This window comes from Emydura macquarii, unplaced genomic scaffold (assembly GCF_026122565.2).
Source record: "Emydura macquarii macquarii isolate MOO-44397 ecotype Brisbane River unplaced genomic scaffold, CSIRO-AGI_Emac_v2 contig_1390, whole genome shotgun sequence".
In the NCBI taxonomy this organism is placed as follows: Eukaryota; Metazoa; Chordata; order Testudines; family Chelidae; genus Emydura; species Emydura macquarii.
In genome coordinates, this window is record NW_027131527.1 from 11,540,779 (window position 1) to 11,558,970 (window position 18,192).

General features: G+C 38.1%; 1 protein-coding gene across 1 annotated transcript in view; it reads left to right on the top strand.

Moving 5' to 3' along the window:
* TET1 (tet methylcytosine dioxygenase 1) overlaps positions 1 to 17,992 on the top strand; it is an 84,757-nt gene extending 66,765 nt beyond the window's left edge. Inside the window, exons 11-12 of the mRNA XM_067552637.1 lie at positions 6,735 to 7,074; positions 15,675 to 17,992. Coding sequence (XP_067408738.1) covers positions 6,735 to 7,074; positions 15,675 to 16,816 — 1,482 coding nt within the window. The 3' untranslated portion in view covers positions 16,817 to 17,992. The remainder of the gene's footprint in view (positions 1 to 6,734; positions 7,075 to 15,674) is intronic.
* The last annotated feature ends 200 nt before the right edge of the window (positions 17,993 to 18,192 follow it).

Genomic DNA, 18,192 nt, shown 5'->3' on the forward strand with positions numbered 1-18,192 from the left:
TGGGGTCCCTTTAAAGAACACACTGGTATCAACTGAATACACATTTATTTATCTAGCATCATTGGTGTTATTTCAGCATCAGGAAATATTCATTAGGGACACTTCTGTATTTCTTCGAATATTTCATATTAAGTGTGTTTTGTGAATTATTCCAAATCAAATTAGTTGTGAAATCTTATTCTTTGTTAACTTCATCTTTAGCTAGAGCAATTTAAATCTAGTTTATTCCAGGGGAATTGATTCTATGGAGAGCTCATTTGAGTAAAAATCTGAAGGTATTAAAACTATATTTTTGTGGGAAAGCTAACTGGTGTGTAGCTATGAATATTTCCTATTTGTTCTATCGTGGTGTGAAAATACCTAGAAATCCTACAGAGGTATGCACTAACCTGTTTATTTGGAAATACTGAATGTACTTTATCTTTATGAATTGCACTTTATGAAAGCATCTTTTTACCTAATAAATATAACATCCATTTTCACTCCATCAGACTCTTTTTATCTTTTTAACAGTCCTCTTAGGATGATTCAGGTACATGACTAATGGTGTTAAGATAGAGTGTTCCCTGGTCAGGTGAAGCTGTGATTGCAATTGAATGGCACAAGGATAGAAGTATAAGAATTAAAGGTGTCAATCTGAATTTGTCTCAAGTATTTCTCTTGATTTAAAGAATTAGCTGAAATGGGTCAACTTCATCCCTGTGTAAATCCATTGAAATCAGTGGCTTTATACAAGGGATGAATTTGGCCCAGTGAATTTTACAAAAAATGGGACAGAAGTAACTAATGAAAGCATGACTATACTGGTAGTTCATGTCCTATGGTACATTGCCCCTGACAATGGCAGGGGAAATGGCAAATGAGGGGGGGACTAACTACAATTATATGTGTCTACCATTCAGTCTGTGGCACTAGCTGTGGAAAAAGTAAAGGGAGGAAGGTGGCTCTGTGGTCCAGGGGCTACTGTCTTTTTGGCCTTTCTCAAAAAAAAGGAGAAGATGGATAGAGTAGCAAAAGATACCTGCACAGAAATTATCAATGGCTGAGAGGAAACTACTATACTTCAGACCCTACTGCAGTTCCCTAGCTTTAAATGAAGTTGGTGAGAGGAGAAGAGCTGATAGCACCTTTCAAATTGCCCATTCAGCTTTTCTTCACAGCTTGGCAAAAGGGCCCTTCCTCACTTTCACAGCAGCACAGTGGTGCCCACAGATTTCTTCTTTAAATAGCACAGATCCTACAAACTCACTCTGGTTCATAACAGTAAGCAGCTTGGAGGTTCATGAAGAATAAATGATGCCATACCAGTCTAATCATTGTTTGTGATCTGCTTAGAACTCTGATATGGTAACTGAAGCTAATACAGTGGATGAGACATATATGGCCCTCTTGAAGCATTAGAAACACTGCTTTTAATACATTTATTAGAAAAAAATAAATTCAAATAAACATAAGCAACACTACTTTTAAAAAAGTCTGAAAAATGGCTGATGGGCAAAGCATAATTATAAATGGCACTGCAATCACTTTGGATTTCACAAGTGTTAACATAGGAGTTTTATTTTTATTTTAGTAGTTTTATCAATGATCTGAAAGAGGAAACAAACAAACAAAAAACCTAAAAAACACTAAGATGTAACTTCTCCTGGCTTTGAATCTTCTGCAAACATTGAAAAGATATAAAGTACAAATCCAGGGCCTGATTCTTCTCTCTCACACACCTTCCACTCCCTGCAGTGTAAACCATGTCAGTGATTTGAAGTTAACAAAATTACACTTTTGTGAATCGAGTACAATAAGAGTATCGGACCCCAAATATCAAACCTAGAGAGATTAGAAAAATTGGCAGAGATTCATAAAATAGGGTTCAGATTGGGAAAAATGCAGTAAACTTTTCTTTTTGGAATAATATTCTGAACCATAGATATTGCATGTAAGGTAGATACTCAGAATGCAGAAATGTCATGAAAGACCTAGGACAGCTAATGCATAGCATCTAGTTCATTATCCGAGGATAAAATAAAAGAAAGATAAAGAACCAATGCTATATTGGGCCATACATTCAAATGTATAATATCACAGATCAAGAAGGCAATAATTCCTCTGTATATATATAGCATCAGTGTTACTTAATTTGGAGTACTGTGCACGGTTTTCACTGTTCCACCAGTATTTCAAATAAGATTGACAAATCAAAGAGGATGCAGAGAAGGGAAACAAAGATAGTTAAGGGATAGAGGATTTGTCCTATGAAGATAAGGAGAACTTTAAGTGTTATAGAGATAGATTATAAAGAAGAGATGATATAATTATCTACAAAGTATAAATGTTTCACTGTTAAGGAATGCAATATTGTCCAGAGTGCTTTAAGAGGAGAATAATAATTAACATTCAGCTATGGAAAATTTAAGCAGGACACCAAGAAAATTTTTGAATAATTTTTGTAGACTATAAAAATAGTCTAAGGAAAGTGCTGGAATACCCATCACTGGAACTATTAAAATTTGTGCGAGGCAACTTGTAGTTAGATGTTCTAAAGGGAACGTGCCTTCATTTGCAGAGGGAGAAGTTATATGATCTAGTAAGTCTTTTCATCCTTAGCACTCTAAGACGAGGCAAGAAGCAAGAAGATCAGAATAAGAGATGGCTGGAATTGACTAGGATAGTGCAAATTTACAACCTGGCTGCAACCTTAAAATCTGGAGATCTAGCTCCATCTAAAGTCACACCATCTTCATCAACTCATCTTGACCCCTAGTGTGGTTGTTGGAAAGAACCAAAAAATGCCACAGTGATAGGAGGCTGATAAGGAGGGCTTTTGAAAGGCTAGCAGTTGCATAGTACTGGCCAAATACCACCTAGGCTTGTGGAGGAAGTAAGGGAAGCCTGTGTTATTAATGGTTTTACAGGAAACTCTTTATCACATTTGAGTGGAATCACTGTTAGCATACTGTCAAGTGTCAGAGGAGTCATATCAGCCAAGATTTCAAAAAGCAAGAGGGAGATCAGGTCAGACAGTGGATTTATTTAAAGGTTTTTTTAATATCAGTATCTTAAGTCTGAGACAAAGACTGACTGACATAGCAGGACCTATGATATGGAACTATCATTTGATATTGTCTCCAGTTTTGGATCATGGAACATAAACCAGCTATGTCCAGGCACCCTGCAAATCGAGTACATGCCTACGATGTAGCTACCAAGGGTGCTCAGAATTATGTTTGGGTATCACACCCTACAACACCAAGTATAACTAATAGGTTTGGTCAGAATGAAAAACAATTAAAACCCTGAGGATAAGGACGATCAAAATACTTAAACTAACACTGCTTACTGGACAAGTATACAGTTGGGTCATAAATATATTGCACCCAATATAAACAAAAAAAACCAACTTGTTGACCTTTGTATCTAAGGAAATATTGCTTATGTTGTGTGGTACTTGTGGGAGTTATAGATGTTCATTCTTGCCCTAGTGGGCACAGGCAATTCACAGATATCAGTTGGTCACAAAGGGGTACCTTAAGAACAACTGAATAATAAGACGAAGTGTTTTATTATTAAACATTGGAAGTGTTTAAGGGTCAGTCCCTTCTAACTAACTCATATGATACAAGTGCAGTAATATTTAAAGATCAAGGCCCACATTTTCAAAATGCATCCACTAAAGAGCATGTGCTCAACTTGTGCCGAGCCACTATCCAATCCACATGTGTAAATTGTGGATTTTCATACATGCTACTACACCAACTTCCATGCATGCATTAAATGTTGTTTGCACTTCTGAAAATATAGGTTGATCGTTAATCTGGTTTATGGCTGATAAAGGGTAGAGATTTACTATATAGTTCACCAATATGCTTTATTGTAGCATTGTAAAAATTGGTGACTTGGTCACAAGGGAAATGAAAATCGGAAGGATCAGAAATTAACTCCAGGAAGTTATTTTTCCCTGTCTGAGTGCATTTTCTGTGATCCAAAAATATGTTGTGTACATCATGATAGCCAATACAAGTATAAGCTGTTGGAAATCAGGCAGTTACAGGAAGATTTGGTAGAAATTTGTCGGAACTGTATAAATATTAACAATATTTTGAATATGTACAAGTGCAGCAACAGCAGGTTGAGAGTTAGATGCGTAACTGCTATTTTTGTCTTTGAAAATCTCCCCCCAGTCAACAAGTTGGCCAGTAGAGTTAAGTACTGTAAGTGTGGACAGGCATAACAGTATATGCCTGTAAATGATCTCTGGCATGGGCAGTGGGTGGTGGCCTTCCCTCGCTATCAATCCCCAGGGGAAGCCACACCTTCCCACCGCTACGTCCTGCAGGGAGGCTTAAGATAAGCGGTAAAATTAGCAGTTCTGGGCCTCTTCGGCCTAGCTGGGTAATCCCCAAAGCCCTGAACCCCAACTCTCAGGCGGGGCAATCCAGCAGTCTGTGGCCCAGACCCTCAGTCAGGGTCGGGTAGGTCAAGTAAATAGTCTCCAGCACAAGACAGGGTGAGCACACAGTCTATAGCCCAGGCCTTCAGGCAGGGCAGGGCAGGCAAAGTACACAGTCTCGAGCCCTATGCAGGGCGAGCAACAGTCTCTTGACCCAGCCCGCCGGCAGGGCGGGGAAGACAAAAGGGGAGCAGTCTCTAGCCCTGGGTAGGGCGAGCAAACAGTCTATATAGCTGGGCCCTCAGGCAGGGCAGGGCAGGCAATGTAAATAATCAATAGCCGTAGGCAGGGCGAACAAACAGGCTAAGGCTCAGGCTCTTAGGCAGGGTAGTCACCTTGAGGTTGGAGTAGAAAGGGGAGAAGAGGACGCAGGCCCACCCGACTCCACTGCATCCCAGCCCAGGGCCCTGGCAGTGGCAGGATGTCCCGCCACTGAGTTAGCAGGGCTGCAGCTGAAACTTGCTGACTTTTCTGCAGGCCACAACACAACTGGACTGTCGTCTGGTTTCCCTGGGCTCCTTCCTTCCCCCTTTCCCTGGAGTACTTGGGTCTCAGCGTCACCCTCAGTCTCTTCAGAGTATTCAGCTAGGGGTAGATTCCACAGCCCCTCAACGTCATTGATCGGCAGCAGGTCTGGTAGCTCTTCAAGGTCGCAGGTATCAGGTATCTCTTCTAGTTTGCAGGGGGTTGGTGGCTCCAGCAATTCCTCCAGATTGCAGGGCCCAAAGGTCCATAGGCCCAGGAGTCTCCTCTGGTTCGCAGGGCTCAGGCAGCTTCAGCAGGTTCTCGGCGCTCCAGCCAGTTGGCAGCTCTAGCAGCCTCTCCTCAGGCTCAGGCCCCAGCACCAAGTTCTTCTCCCCCAACTGAGCTGTAAAGCCCGCCCTTTATACTGCCCCTTCTAGTCCCACCTCTCTGCTTCTGGTCAGGTGAGAAGGAGGGTTGGACTTCTGGGTTCCACCCCCTATTGGGGGTTGCCCTTCCTTGCTGTCTATATCTGAGGGAGGCCACACCTCCTGGCTGCTACAACGCCACTCATCAGTTTCTAATTGCTCCTTCAGTTTCCCTTCTTGAGAGCCCTTCTATTAATCCTGTTTTAAAATATCATCTAAAAAGTTCTCATTTCTTGTCTATGCCTCTTAATTTCTTTCTCTCTCTGCTGTTCTGCAACCATTCAGCATTGCATATAACTTTTTTATAAATCTCTAATTAGATTATTTATTTAGGGTTTTTTAGTTTGATTAATTATATTAATAATTCTATAAAGAATTTTTGTGTTGCATTTGTATCATAGATGTGCTATAAAATAAAGGTTATTATTATTATTCCCTCCTGGAACCTTGGGCAAGATGACAAGATTCTGGAAATTTTGGTTCAACATCAGTGATTGGGATCACATATAATCTACATGCTTATGGAATGACATGTTTGCATTTAGAAATCATCTGTCATCTTTGGGTGCTCAAATGGCTATATGTGGGCAGTCAATACCTCACAGGACAAATGGAAAATTAGTAAAGCCATAACATTTTTGCATGGTTTTCTAGTAATGCTGTATATTTTTGTGAAAATGAAACGTTCCCTTATGAATAGCATCAATATATTGATTAATGTGTGATTTATCATAGACTTGCTTATACATGTAGAGCAAAATTTATCCTTTGAAGTGCATGGAATGTAACAAGATAAATTTAGTCTGTATTTCTCTTTTTAAGAAAACTAGTGGTGATTTTAATCACTCTTTTAATTTTCTACATTAGTAATGGGCAGAGATTTACAAGTTTTGAAGGACTACAAAGGTTCAGCAATGCTTTGGAGCCATTTTAATAAATACCCTCATATTTATCCAAAACTATGGAGTGGGGGTCATATCAACCTCAATCCAAGCAGGTTTCTCCTTTCAAATCTTGCATTTTAGAGCAGCATATAATTTAATTGAACAGAAGGACTGGAGATTTGCTGGACCACATCACTTTATTATAGTATGGAGTCAACTTTTACAGAGGTTTGAATTAGAGTTGGGAGTAAGATTAAAGTTTGGAGTCATTTCATCTTACTCTGTAAGAACCAGTTAATCCATCCTTATTCTAAATCCCCTTTCAGATCAACACTGAGATTGTCAAATGTATGTGTTTAAAAGGCCTGTTCCTCTGTTATCCTATGGGTCTAGTGGGGAATGTTTAGGGCTAAAAACCCAGTTAAAAGGATAAATGCTTAAGCATTTAAATAACTTCTGTAACTTTTAAACTGGGGTTTATTTTTTCATTTATATCTTTTTTTTTTTTTTGGTCAGGTTTGCACGTTAACAAAAGAAGATAACCGTTCAGTGGGAGTGATACCAAATGATGAACAACTGCATGTGTTGCCTCTTTACAAAATTTCACAAACAGATGAATTTGGCACCGAGGAGGGACTAGAAGCTAAGATAAAAACAGGAGCAATACAGGTGCTTACCGCTTTTCCCAGAGAAGTACGAATGTTAGCTGAGCCACTTAGAGCTACAAAGAAAAAGAAACCAGATACAAAGAAGACACAAGTTGAAAAGCAGACATTAATGGATAAGAAATATTCAGCACCAGTAAAGTTGAAAAATGGAACTTCTGAAAATCTCAGTAAAACTTCACAGTATTTAGGTAAGTGATTCTTATACTGTGCTATGTGTGTTATTTCATTTACAAAAAAGTTGCCTCCTCAGCATTCACTTTTATAGAAATATGTACATATTGCACCTTCTACAGACTAATGAAGGAGTCACTATATTCAGATATTTTTGCAAAAGGGAGCAGGTGACCGCACAAAAACTTATGTATAGTACTACATTGTGAAAATTATAGATAATGATATGACCTCAGTAGAAAGGTTTTAAAGATCGCTTAGTCTAATAATGACCATAGGAGAATTTTGAAATGTTACTTCAGGGAGAGTTCTCTAAATGTCAGTCATTTATACAAAGAAGTACAAGGACTGTTTCTCCACATTTTGTGTGGCACCTTGTTTATGATCGTTTTTCTCTTCATAAGGAGTGTAATTTGACAATAGTTTTCTTATTTGCATCACTTTGGTTATATGGACAGTGCAAAAAGCAGTCAGTTTTACCAGATTAAAGGTAAAAGTTATGTTTTAATATTTATCATTCTCATTTTTTCCTTTAAATGTTGTAAGTAAAGGAGTGAGTGGTAGAATCTGATACTAGCTAAATAAAGCACACATAGATTTTGCTTTGTATTATAAAGAAATAAAAATGAGCACATCTCTTTCTGGAGCAGTCTCTGATCTCACTTTCTGCAGTGTAAATGTGGCATCATTCCACTGCACTCTGAATTATTTTAGATTTACACTGCTGTATCTAAGATCACAGTTTGATTCTGAAACTCCCCGGCTACAGGGAGTGGAACCCTGAGCAGGAGGACACTGAGGGAAACTTAATCAGAGTGCTCAACACACTGCATAAAGCAAGCCACAAAAGATGATGTTCTGTCCACAGCCGGGCGACCATACCCACAAAGTAGGCCAGAAAGGCTAAAAAAAAATCCAAAAATATCAAAGGAAAAGAAAAGGCATAAAAAAGCCGGGAGGTATTAATCCTCATATGAAGGGTACATCTACAGGGCAATAAAAAACCCATGGCATCGAGTCTGAGAGCCTGGGTCAATTGACTTGGGCTCAGAGAGCTCAGGCTGCTGGCCAAAAAATTGCAGTGCAGCCACTCGCATGGGAGTCTGGGCTCTGACTCAGTAAAACACCTGTCCTTGGCCCACATCAGCTGCCTTGGGCTTGGGCTGTGGGGCTATAAAATTGCAATGTAGATTTTTGGTCTCAGGCCGGAGCCTGGACTTTGGGACTCTCCCAAACCCCATGAGCCCAAGTCAGCTGACGCAGGCCAGCCATGAGTGTTTTATTGCAGTGTAGACATACCCTCAGACATCTCCTTCTCCCCTGAGGAAGGTAGCTCTCCGATTCAAGTTCTGAGCAGGCCACAGCAAAAATGCAACAACGGCTTATTTTAGCCCTGAAATGTTTGAAACCATTTGAAATCATTGCAAAAAACCATTGCATCCACAGTCCAGATCCAACCAGAGCAGGTGCTAGAGGACAAACCTAAAGGCCGTCTAAACCTGCTTTCTAAATCTTCACCAGAGACAGCAATCCCATCAAACATGAATGAACATTAAACAAAATCTCACATCTCCTGGATACAGGAGAATATATAAAAGGTTCCCTCAGAAGAAAGATTCTTAGGATTATACTCCATTTTATTCATTGTCCAGAAATAGACAGGGTAGAGGGATGGGAGTGTTGAGCAATATTGGGTCTAAAGCGGCTCAACAAATGGATGAAGAAAACTAGATTCTGGATAGAAACCCTAACTTCAACTATAGCATCACTGTCTCAAAGGGGACTTCCTTGCTTTATGGATTTAACTGTGTATCTCCACAGTCCCATGTAACCATGCATTGCAGACTACTGAGATTTGTATCTGGCACAGTCCAGTACCAGTACCTAACTCTCCCATTTGGCTTTCATTGGTCCCAAGGTCTTTATGAAGATGCCGGTGTTAGTAATAGGTAGACTTAGGGCACTCGCCTATATTCCTTCCTAGAGGACATCTGGATGAGAGCTCCAACCCAAGCAGTAGTACACAGTGCCACAATTAGGACACTGGATCTACTTCAAGCACACAACTTTGTGATGAACACCAAGAGCAGCTCCTGATTTCTTTCACAAAAATAGTTCACATAGGAGTAGAAATAGACATTTATGTGCCAAAGGTCTATCCATCACTGGACAAATTCCACAGGACCTGATATCCGTGTCGATAAAGTGAGCAAGACCAGCCAGAGCTCAGTGTCTACAGCTATTAGGCCGCCTGGTTTTGTGGAACCACCTCATGAGTGAGGTCCTGTATCAGTGCCTCAGGACCTTTCTTCTGAAAGTATGGAGCCATTCACCAGAATGCATGAAGGATTGAGTATTGGTCCCAAACTGAATACTGGATTCTGTAAGATGGTGGACAGACCCACAGAACATGCACAAGGGTTTTTCTACGTCTTCCAGACTCCCAGTACTCACAGCCAATGCCAGCCTGATGGGATGGGGAGCGTATCTTGGGCATAAGACAGTGCAGAATATCTGGAACTCTAAGGAAAGGAGCTAGAGCATGCACCCATTGGCCTGAATCAGGAAGTCTTTATTGTGATTTTGCAGAAGTTCAGCCTTGTGGCAGTCGACCCATTCACTAGTCGCTAGAACAAAGGACAGCTGAAGTACTTCACTAGGGAAGCAGACCCCAAATCCCTGGGGATTGATGCTCTTTCACAGAGATGGCCACATTCTCTGCCCTTCCATTTGTAGAAAAGGTGATCCAGAAGATAAGGCGAGGAGAAGCAAAGGTGATAGCACTAGCTGTGCACTGGCAAAGGAGACCAGCGTGTGAGACCAGGCATCCTTTAGCAAGGCCAGCTATCCACAGCTGACAACCTGGCTATTGAGAGGAAGTTTTAGCCATGCTAAAACTATCCTCCAAAGTGATTGGAACTCTGCACTCCTCTAGACAAGCTTAAACACTTGAAGTACTACCACACTTGTAATCCCTACAGTTACTCTTTCTCTCCAGCACGCTATTTTATTTCCAGTTTTCTGATTTTTTTACTGTAGGTTTTACCTCAGAGATTAGCTGCTTTCTCAAATACTTTTCAACATCTAAGTTATTAATCATCTGAATCTCCCTTTTCTATCTATTATCAATATCTTCTAAGAACTTCAGCAGTGTAAGATAGCTGTATATCCAAATTTCTCCACTTTAATTTTATGAAAACTACATGATTATATTATTAAAGAAGCATTTAATCAAGTTACGTTTATATAGAGAGGGAGTTCCATTTCCACTGCAGACTATGATTCTCCTATAAAAATCAAGGGCTAAATTCCTTAATCCAGGTGAGCTGTGCTTGGAGCAGTAAAATGGGGAGGAATGGGGAAGGACAAAGATAGCTTTAAGCAACCATTATGCTCTCTTGTTTCTGGGGTTGGCTGGCGACTGGGCTGGTGTCTCATGCGCACTGTGAAAGCTATTCAAACTTTTGCCTGGTTGCCCATGGGATCAGTGAAGTACCCCAGCCACACCCCCTGTGCCAGTGGCTGAGAAGGGCATGGTTTAGCATTCCCAAGAGCATTGCTATGCCACCAGAAGATTCTGAAAGACAGGTTTTCGGGTGCTGTGCAGTGCTTGGAGCAGCAACAAAGCAGTTTGATCACACTGGTTAACTGAGCTCCCAGAGTACTGTATGTCATCAGAATCCAGGCTGGAGAAAGATTGAAAAGAACTGGGAAGTGATTAATCAAAGGAAATAATGGAAGTAAACCAGCTACGGAGTTTGGAAGTTGGTTAATATTGCTCTTCCACTTAATCGCTGCTAGATATTCAACTGCAGCCAGCTAGAAGCAAAATGAAGCTACTGCATAATTCAGTCATGTAAAAGAATATGGGATGTGTGCACGCGCAAACGCACACAAACAACATAACTTGAATATTTTGACTTTGAGCTCATCTACAAGGCCCCCATCTCTTTTCCTGAGCTTTTTCTAAGCAGGTGAGTTGAGGGATATGTGTTATCTATTGCAAGGGGCTTATATTTTTTAGTGGATCATTTTTGGAGAATTTATATTCTGTAAATTGAAGTCAATTTGGATGCATAAAGTACTGTTTTCTGGATTTTTCTCCTTAAATATACATATTTTATTGTTTATACAACCTCCTGCAGCAATACAGGCATTATAAAATACATTTGAATAAAGTAAGTAAATAATGAAGAAAGCTTAATTGCCCTATGTTGATGAAAAACGTACTCCTGAGAACATACACTTACTGCATATAAATCACTGTTATGGAGGTATTAGTAAGTCAATGAATATTTACCTGTTTTTTTGGGATTGCTGGTACAAAGGAATGGCTTTAGTGGGAAAACACTTTCAATCTATTGCATGTTGATGAGTTCCAGAGGGCAGACATGTTAGTCTGTTTTTAGCAAAGCAGTGAGAGTCCTGTAGCACCGTAAAGACTAACAAATTTAGTTTTATAGATTTGTAGTTTTTAAGGTGCCACAGGACTCTCTCTGTTTTACTTTCAATATAGTATGTCTTTTGCTTGCGTCTTCTCTGTGATCTTGGAAATGGTGTATGCGATCTTGTTAATTGAAAGATTGTTTTTCTCCAAGTTGAAAAAAATATTTTTTCTCATAAGAAGTTGGTGGTGAGCAAACAAAACCCCTCAAAAACAGAAAGTATGGAAATACAGTTAAGTTCACCCAAACTCGTTTAACTCTTCCTTTGTGGGCTTTATCACAGAAAACCTGAAAACAATGGAGGAGTCCTAAGACCAATAATTGCCCATCTTCATCACTTTGGTGGCTAAAAATTGAAAGTGATCTAACAGGAGTACCTTGCATTGCTGATAGACTAATGTTTATCAATTTAGCACAGGGGTTCTCAAACTGGCGATCATGACCCCTCAGAGGTTATTTTGGAGGATTCACGAGCTGTCAGCCCCCGTGCTTGCTGGGAAGGGTGGCATGGCAATGGGGGGGTCATCACTTTTGTGAGGGGGTCATTACAGCCTGAAGTATTTTCAAAGTGGGTCCCCGGTCCCAGCAAAAAAAGTTTGAGAACCCCTGCATTTACACCAAAACATGGCAATCTTTTCAACCAGTTTAAAAACATCTTGAGTCTCTCACAGAATCTTTCCTGTTACTCTTTTATATGCAGGGACAGGTGCATAGAATGAAAGATCATTAAGAGGTGGGGGGCAGTTAAGATTTTATAGGGTGACCTTAATATCCATATTTCCAGTTTGTTTTCATGCAGTCTTTACACTGAAATTCCAGGCTAACATTTGGGAGGTGGGGGTGGTGGGGTTGCTTGTTTGCTTTTGAGAAAATGACAGTGTTCTTTTAAGGATCTTTTCCCTTAAATAGTGGATATATATTTACTCCCTTAAATCCATTTTAGGAAAGGCCTTTTCTTTTTGGTTTGGTAATACAGTTCTCCAAAGTCTGTAGACTTCCTTGGTCTCAGAATACAGTACTCTGACTTTATTTTACGCTACTTATAATTAGAATACAACTGGATAATATTTATTTCTTTTTTATTCCTTTATGCCACTCATTCTTCATTAAATAAATCACTATAAACCTTTTATGGGAAAAATGAATGGCAAATAGTACAGTTCCCCTTTGATCTTAACTCTTATTTATTTTTTCAGTGGAGTACTCACAGATAGCTCATAAAACATCTTCTCTTCCTATTATAAAATGTTTTCATACTACTAAAATGCCATGGAGTAATCATGACAAATTTTTCAATCAGATAAACTTTGCATTTGTTTGAATGATGTGGCAGCAGAAGCAGAGTGAGTGAACTTTGTTAAGCATATTTAGGGCCTCATCTGAGGCCCTAAATTATTGTAGTTTGTTGTTATGCTGATGAAGAAGAGCTTTTTTTTAAACCTTCAGGCCATGTTTAGGGTGCTATTTTGAGAATGTACAGCCTACATGCAGCATTGATATATAGTGACTGGCTCTGGGGAGTCCTTTTTGGATAACTTGAGTACTAAATGGGGTTTTCTCCTCTCTACCCACTGCGAATACCTGACACCTCCTGATCTGAATACCTTTATATTTTAAAAACTTGTGCACTTTGGAAAGGTGCCCCCTTTGACAGCCCTTGAAATCATATATGCACAGAGTAAGTAAAAGAAAGATAGTGACACTGCAAACTTCCTCTTCTGCTAATGTGCCTGTATTCTGTTTTGGATGAATCACTTTTAAACATGAAAGGCTAATTAAGTGTCCATAACCATTCAGTCCTTGGATTTTGCTCATTCCATATAGGTCACCAAATTGCCATCAGATGGTACTGACTTTTGGGGTCTCTATTAGGCTGAACCAGTGATTTAGAGAATAAAAGCTCTGTAGCTAAGCTTTTCAGCTGGCTGAATAAATGCCAATAAAAGTGGGTCCCAAACTGTGAAACCAAAACAGGGTAATATGCTGGTCAACTCCAGTAGACCAGTTTGTGTTTGGAGAGGGGGGGTCTCTGGTGTCGTACATGTACACTCAGTAATTTCTGTTTATCCAATAGTTTTGAATTAACTTTTCAGGCTCTTTTGTAATACTTTTTCTTCCAGTCATAACCCTCTCTTGTCTCTCTTGTTTTGGTTTTATTTTCAGAGGAGTTTGTAGCTCCACATATTACAAGATCTACAAAAATATATTTTTGTGTTTCTCTGCTTGAATATGGATATTCTGTAGGTGGAAAATATTAACTTCTACCACTATGTCAAATGTAGTCTCAACATGCACAGTTGCCTTATCAACTGGAGTTCACTGCCAGGTGATTAAGAATATATATTAGTAACCACAAAGCAATGTGAAATTCTTTCCAGCAACTGGGCATTTAATTATGATTCTTCTGTCTTTACTAAGCTTAAATGTATTTTATTTCTCCCTTGGCTTTATGGTATGTACCCACTGTGTCACTCAGATTCCATTTTAATTACTAGGCTAACTTACTGTGTTTTCAGTTTTTTAGGAAGGCATCTGTATTCTTTTTACTAAATGACTAACATAGTTTTATTTTGTATTCCACTAAGGTCTTTAAAATAAAAGAATGATAAAGTTTTTAATACTTAGAAAATTTAATCTAGATATTTAACCTTCATAAGTTAAATCATCTGTGTACTACAGTAGAACCTCAGAGTTACGAACACCTCAGGAATGAAGGTTGTAACCCTGAAATGTTCATAACGCTGAACAAAACATGGTGGTTCTTTCAAAAGCTTACAAATGAACATTGACTTAATATAGCTTTGGAAGTTTACTCTGCAGAAGAAAAATACTGCTTTTAATCATTTGAATTTAAAATGAAACAAGCACAGAATAGTCTCCTTAGCTTGTCAAATCTTTTTTTTAACTTTCCCTTTATTTTTAGTAGTTTATGCTGAACACAGTACTGTACTGTGTTTGCTTGTCATTTGTGTGTGTGTGTGTGTGTGTGCGCGTGTGTGTGCGCGCTACTGCCTGATTGCGTACTTCCAGTTCCAAATGAAGTGTGTGCTTGACTAGTCAGTTTGTAGCTCTGGTGTTTGTAACTCTGAGGTTCTCATGTAATTGGATTATCTGTTGACTGTATACCTCAGTTTCCTTTTCTCTCATTCGAGACAGAAATAAGGATATATAATTTTTTTTAAAATCCAGTACTACTTATATCCAGTTAGAAGGGCATCATCTACTAAATTCTGTAGGCAGTATTCATTAGACAGACACTTAAGCATTCCATATATTTACAAAACAGAGAAGAAATTTATTCAGAGCCTGTCTTTTATGAAAATGTTAAAGAATTGTCAATGGCATTCCAATTTGTTAGCAAGGCAGCCATTAAACAATTCCAAGTCCTGATCCAAAGCCCATCAAAGCCAACGGGAGTCTTCCCTTTGATTTCAATGAGCTTTAGATCAATTTCTTATTTATTACAACAACAAGCCAACTAAGGAGGGCACCACATGAAAATGCATGATTTGCAACAGGCCAAGAAAGACTAGCTATGACTAAAGAACTGACAAAAATCAAGCCAAATATGTTTCAGACAAAATTGGAACCACTCTAGTGTTTGACAAACAAATGGAAGACAGAGCCAAATCAGTTGTTGCAATTCTGCAAAAATGGATTTACCTGGAGCATCTCTTCAGATAAATCCATTGAATTGTGTGAGTAATAATCTGCTATTTAATTAAGCACAGTTATTGTAATAGAGGAAGGTTTTTGTTTTTGTGTTGAATTGGAAACAAGCTATAATAAATATTATTTCTTGTATTATAATTTGGAGTAAATCAATCATTGAATTATGATAGTTCTTCATGTGGTGCTTATTTGATAAAAGAATATTTTACAGAGGCATGAATAAAAAAATTATGTAGGATTTTATGCAAGTTTTCTGTTTTATACACCAGCATTGACCAGTCTGTAATGAAATGATTAAGACCCTGATTCAGCAAACTACTTACACATGCCTTAAAGTCACAAATAGACTCAATGACATAAATTTGATCATTTTGAAAAATGCAGTCACTTGTCCATATCTTCCAAATTATAGAACAAGTAGGAAACATCATTATAATAGCTATATTTTTAATAACTGAATAAGGAAAAAATACTTACATTTTGGTATGCATTTTTTTTAGGGAACAAAACAGATGCTTTGCAACCTGGAATAAAAATGGAGTCTTCAGATCACCTTTATGCCATGAAACATACTTCAAATGCTACTAAAAGTTGCTCTGTATTAAAACAATATACTGCTTCCTCCCCTTTTAAGGTGGATAGTTTACATCCATATTCGTCATTAACACGTAAGCCTAGCATAACAGCAGTGACTGATATTCAACAAGATTTTTCAGTTCCCTACGGGTATTTTGAATGCAGTAGTAAGCAACCTCATGTGACACCTTATATTAAATGTAAAAATTTTGATGTGTCAGTCAAAGATTATACTGGAATTTTGCTGAATGAAAAGAGGAATGGTGTGCCACCAATTCTTCCAGATGTTACAATTTCAGACCACCCAACCCTTAAAGACCCCCTGCACAGTATACTTGAACATCAACAAGATGACAAGCAAAACTGTCAACTTCAATTAGAAAATGCTCCTTTCCAGTTGATCAACCCTTGTGATATGTCAGTACCATTAAACTCTCCAACAAAGGATGTAGCTAGAAATGAAGCTAACACTTCTCATAAATGTCTAGTGGAAAAAGGTGGCTCTCATCAAGAACAGATTTGTGATTTGGAATCTGTCGATGAAAAGAAAAGAAATGTGCTGGCAGAACCAAACGATTCTGAAGAAAAAGCTGAGGAAATGTGGTCAGACAGTGAGCACAATTTTTTGGATGATGATATTGGTGGTGTTGCCGTGGCACCTTCTCATGGTTCTATCTTAATTGAATGTGCAAGACGTGAACTCCATGCCACAACACCCATTAAAAAACCAAACCGCAGTCATCCCACACGAATCTCTTTAGTCTTCTACCAACACAAAAATTTAAATGAGCCAAAACATGGATTAGCAATGTGGGAAGCAAAGATGGCTGAGAGGGCAAAAGAGAAGGAAAAAGAAGCAGAAAGATTAGGGACTGAAAATACTGAACTAAAATCTAGCAGCAGGAAAACCAAGCAGAGCAGTGAAACCAGAGAGATTTTCTATGAAGAAAATGAGTTCAACCAAATTCCATCACGCAGAGCGTTAACAGTAACTCAAGATAATGTAATAACAGTGTCTTCTTATGCCCTCACTCGAGTTGCAGGGCCCTATAACCATTGGGCATAGGTTTTAGTAGCTGATGCCTTGCCTTGGTGCAGTGTTATACAGTATTTCTTTAAGGTGCTGTTAAAGAACAGAGTCATGTGTAGTTTACTATTTGTTCATCTCAACCATTTTAAGGCTGAGGTAAAAATGGGGATTTATCTTAAACTGTGACTTTATATTTTAACATTTGGTGGTGCTTGAGCACATTTTAAGCAAAAAAAAATGTATAGTTTTAATATGTTATAAAAGAAGATTTTGGTTAGGTTATTAACCTTGATTGAATCATTCAGTTTATTACCTTTAGGAAATTATATTTTGGTGCTTTAAATCAAATCTGTTTACTACAAAACAAGTCATTTATAAGGATTTTAACAAATTCACATTTTATGATGTAAAATCAAGTTATACAGTGATAGCTCTACACAGCTCTTGGTGCTTAACCACATCAAACAGTAAAAATAAGCTGAATTATTACTTCATGGTGCCATTGCTCCAACAACTTCCACTCATTGCTATAAAGTCCAAATTACAGATCAGCGTTTTAAGAGAACCAATGACATTTTCTCTCTTTAGAGTTTTCATTATGTATAAAAATGAAGTTATCAGTAGTGATGGTTGGAAGTTGTTTGTAAGCTGTAAATATATATTTTAAAAGCACTTTCTATTTTTAAAATTAACTTGAAATAGTATAGTATAAGGATCATATTGTCTAAGGTTTGTGCATACTCTACAGAAGAAATCATTTTGTTCTTGCTGTGTAGATTTCCATATTGTTACAATTGCAATATGTATGCTAATAACATATGTGATTGTTTTTAGACTTTCCCTTTTTCCATTGAAGATTTTTATGTTACTTATAAACAAAAGAGTAATAAAATGCAGAAACTTTTAATTATTTACAAATATGGAATGAAGAAACATCTTGTCAATGTGTGTTGCTATTGGGAATTAATGTTTGTTTTTTTTAAGACAGAAGTTATTATGATTTATTTGAGCAATAAGCACATAAGTCTCACTCATCTAGAGCATTGCAAGTTATGTGACACAACCAAATGTTCCTAATGCCTCAGGGCAGGATCATTTTGGGATTAAAAAAATATCCCCTAATATCCCTGCCTTATTCTCATCTGAAAAACAGTTAGAAAAATGAAAAAATAAGTGTTAGAAAAGTAAGACATTTTCAATATCCAATGTTTAACAGAAAATTTTAGTTAATAATTCCCTTCCAGAATGTTCACTAGCTAATAAGAATGCTTTTTCAGGTTGGTTTTTTTTTTTTACATGCATGTTTTGTATCATTTTAACAATGATTTATACATTTCATATGGAAACAGTTATTAGTTCCAAACATTTGAATTTATGTTCTGCATTTCATTTGGAAAATTGATATATCACCA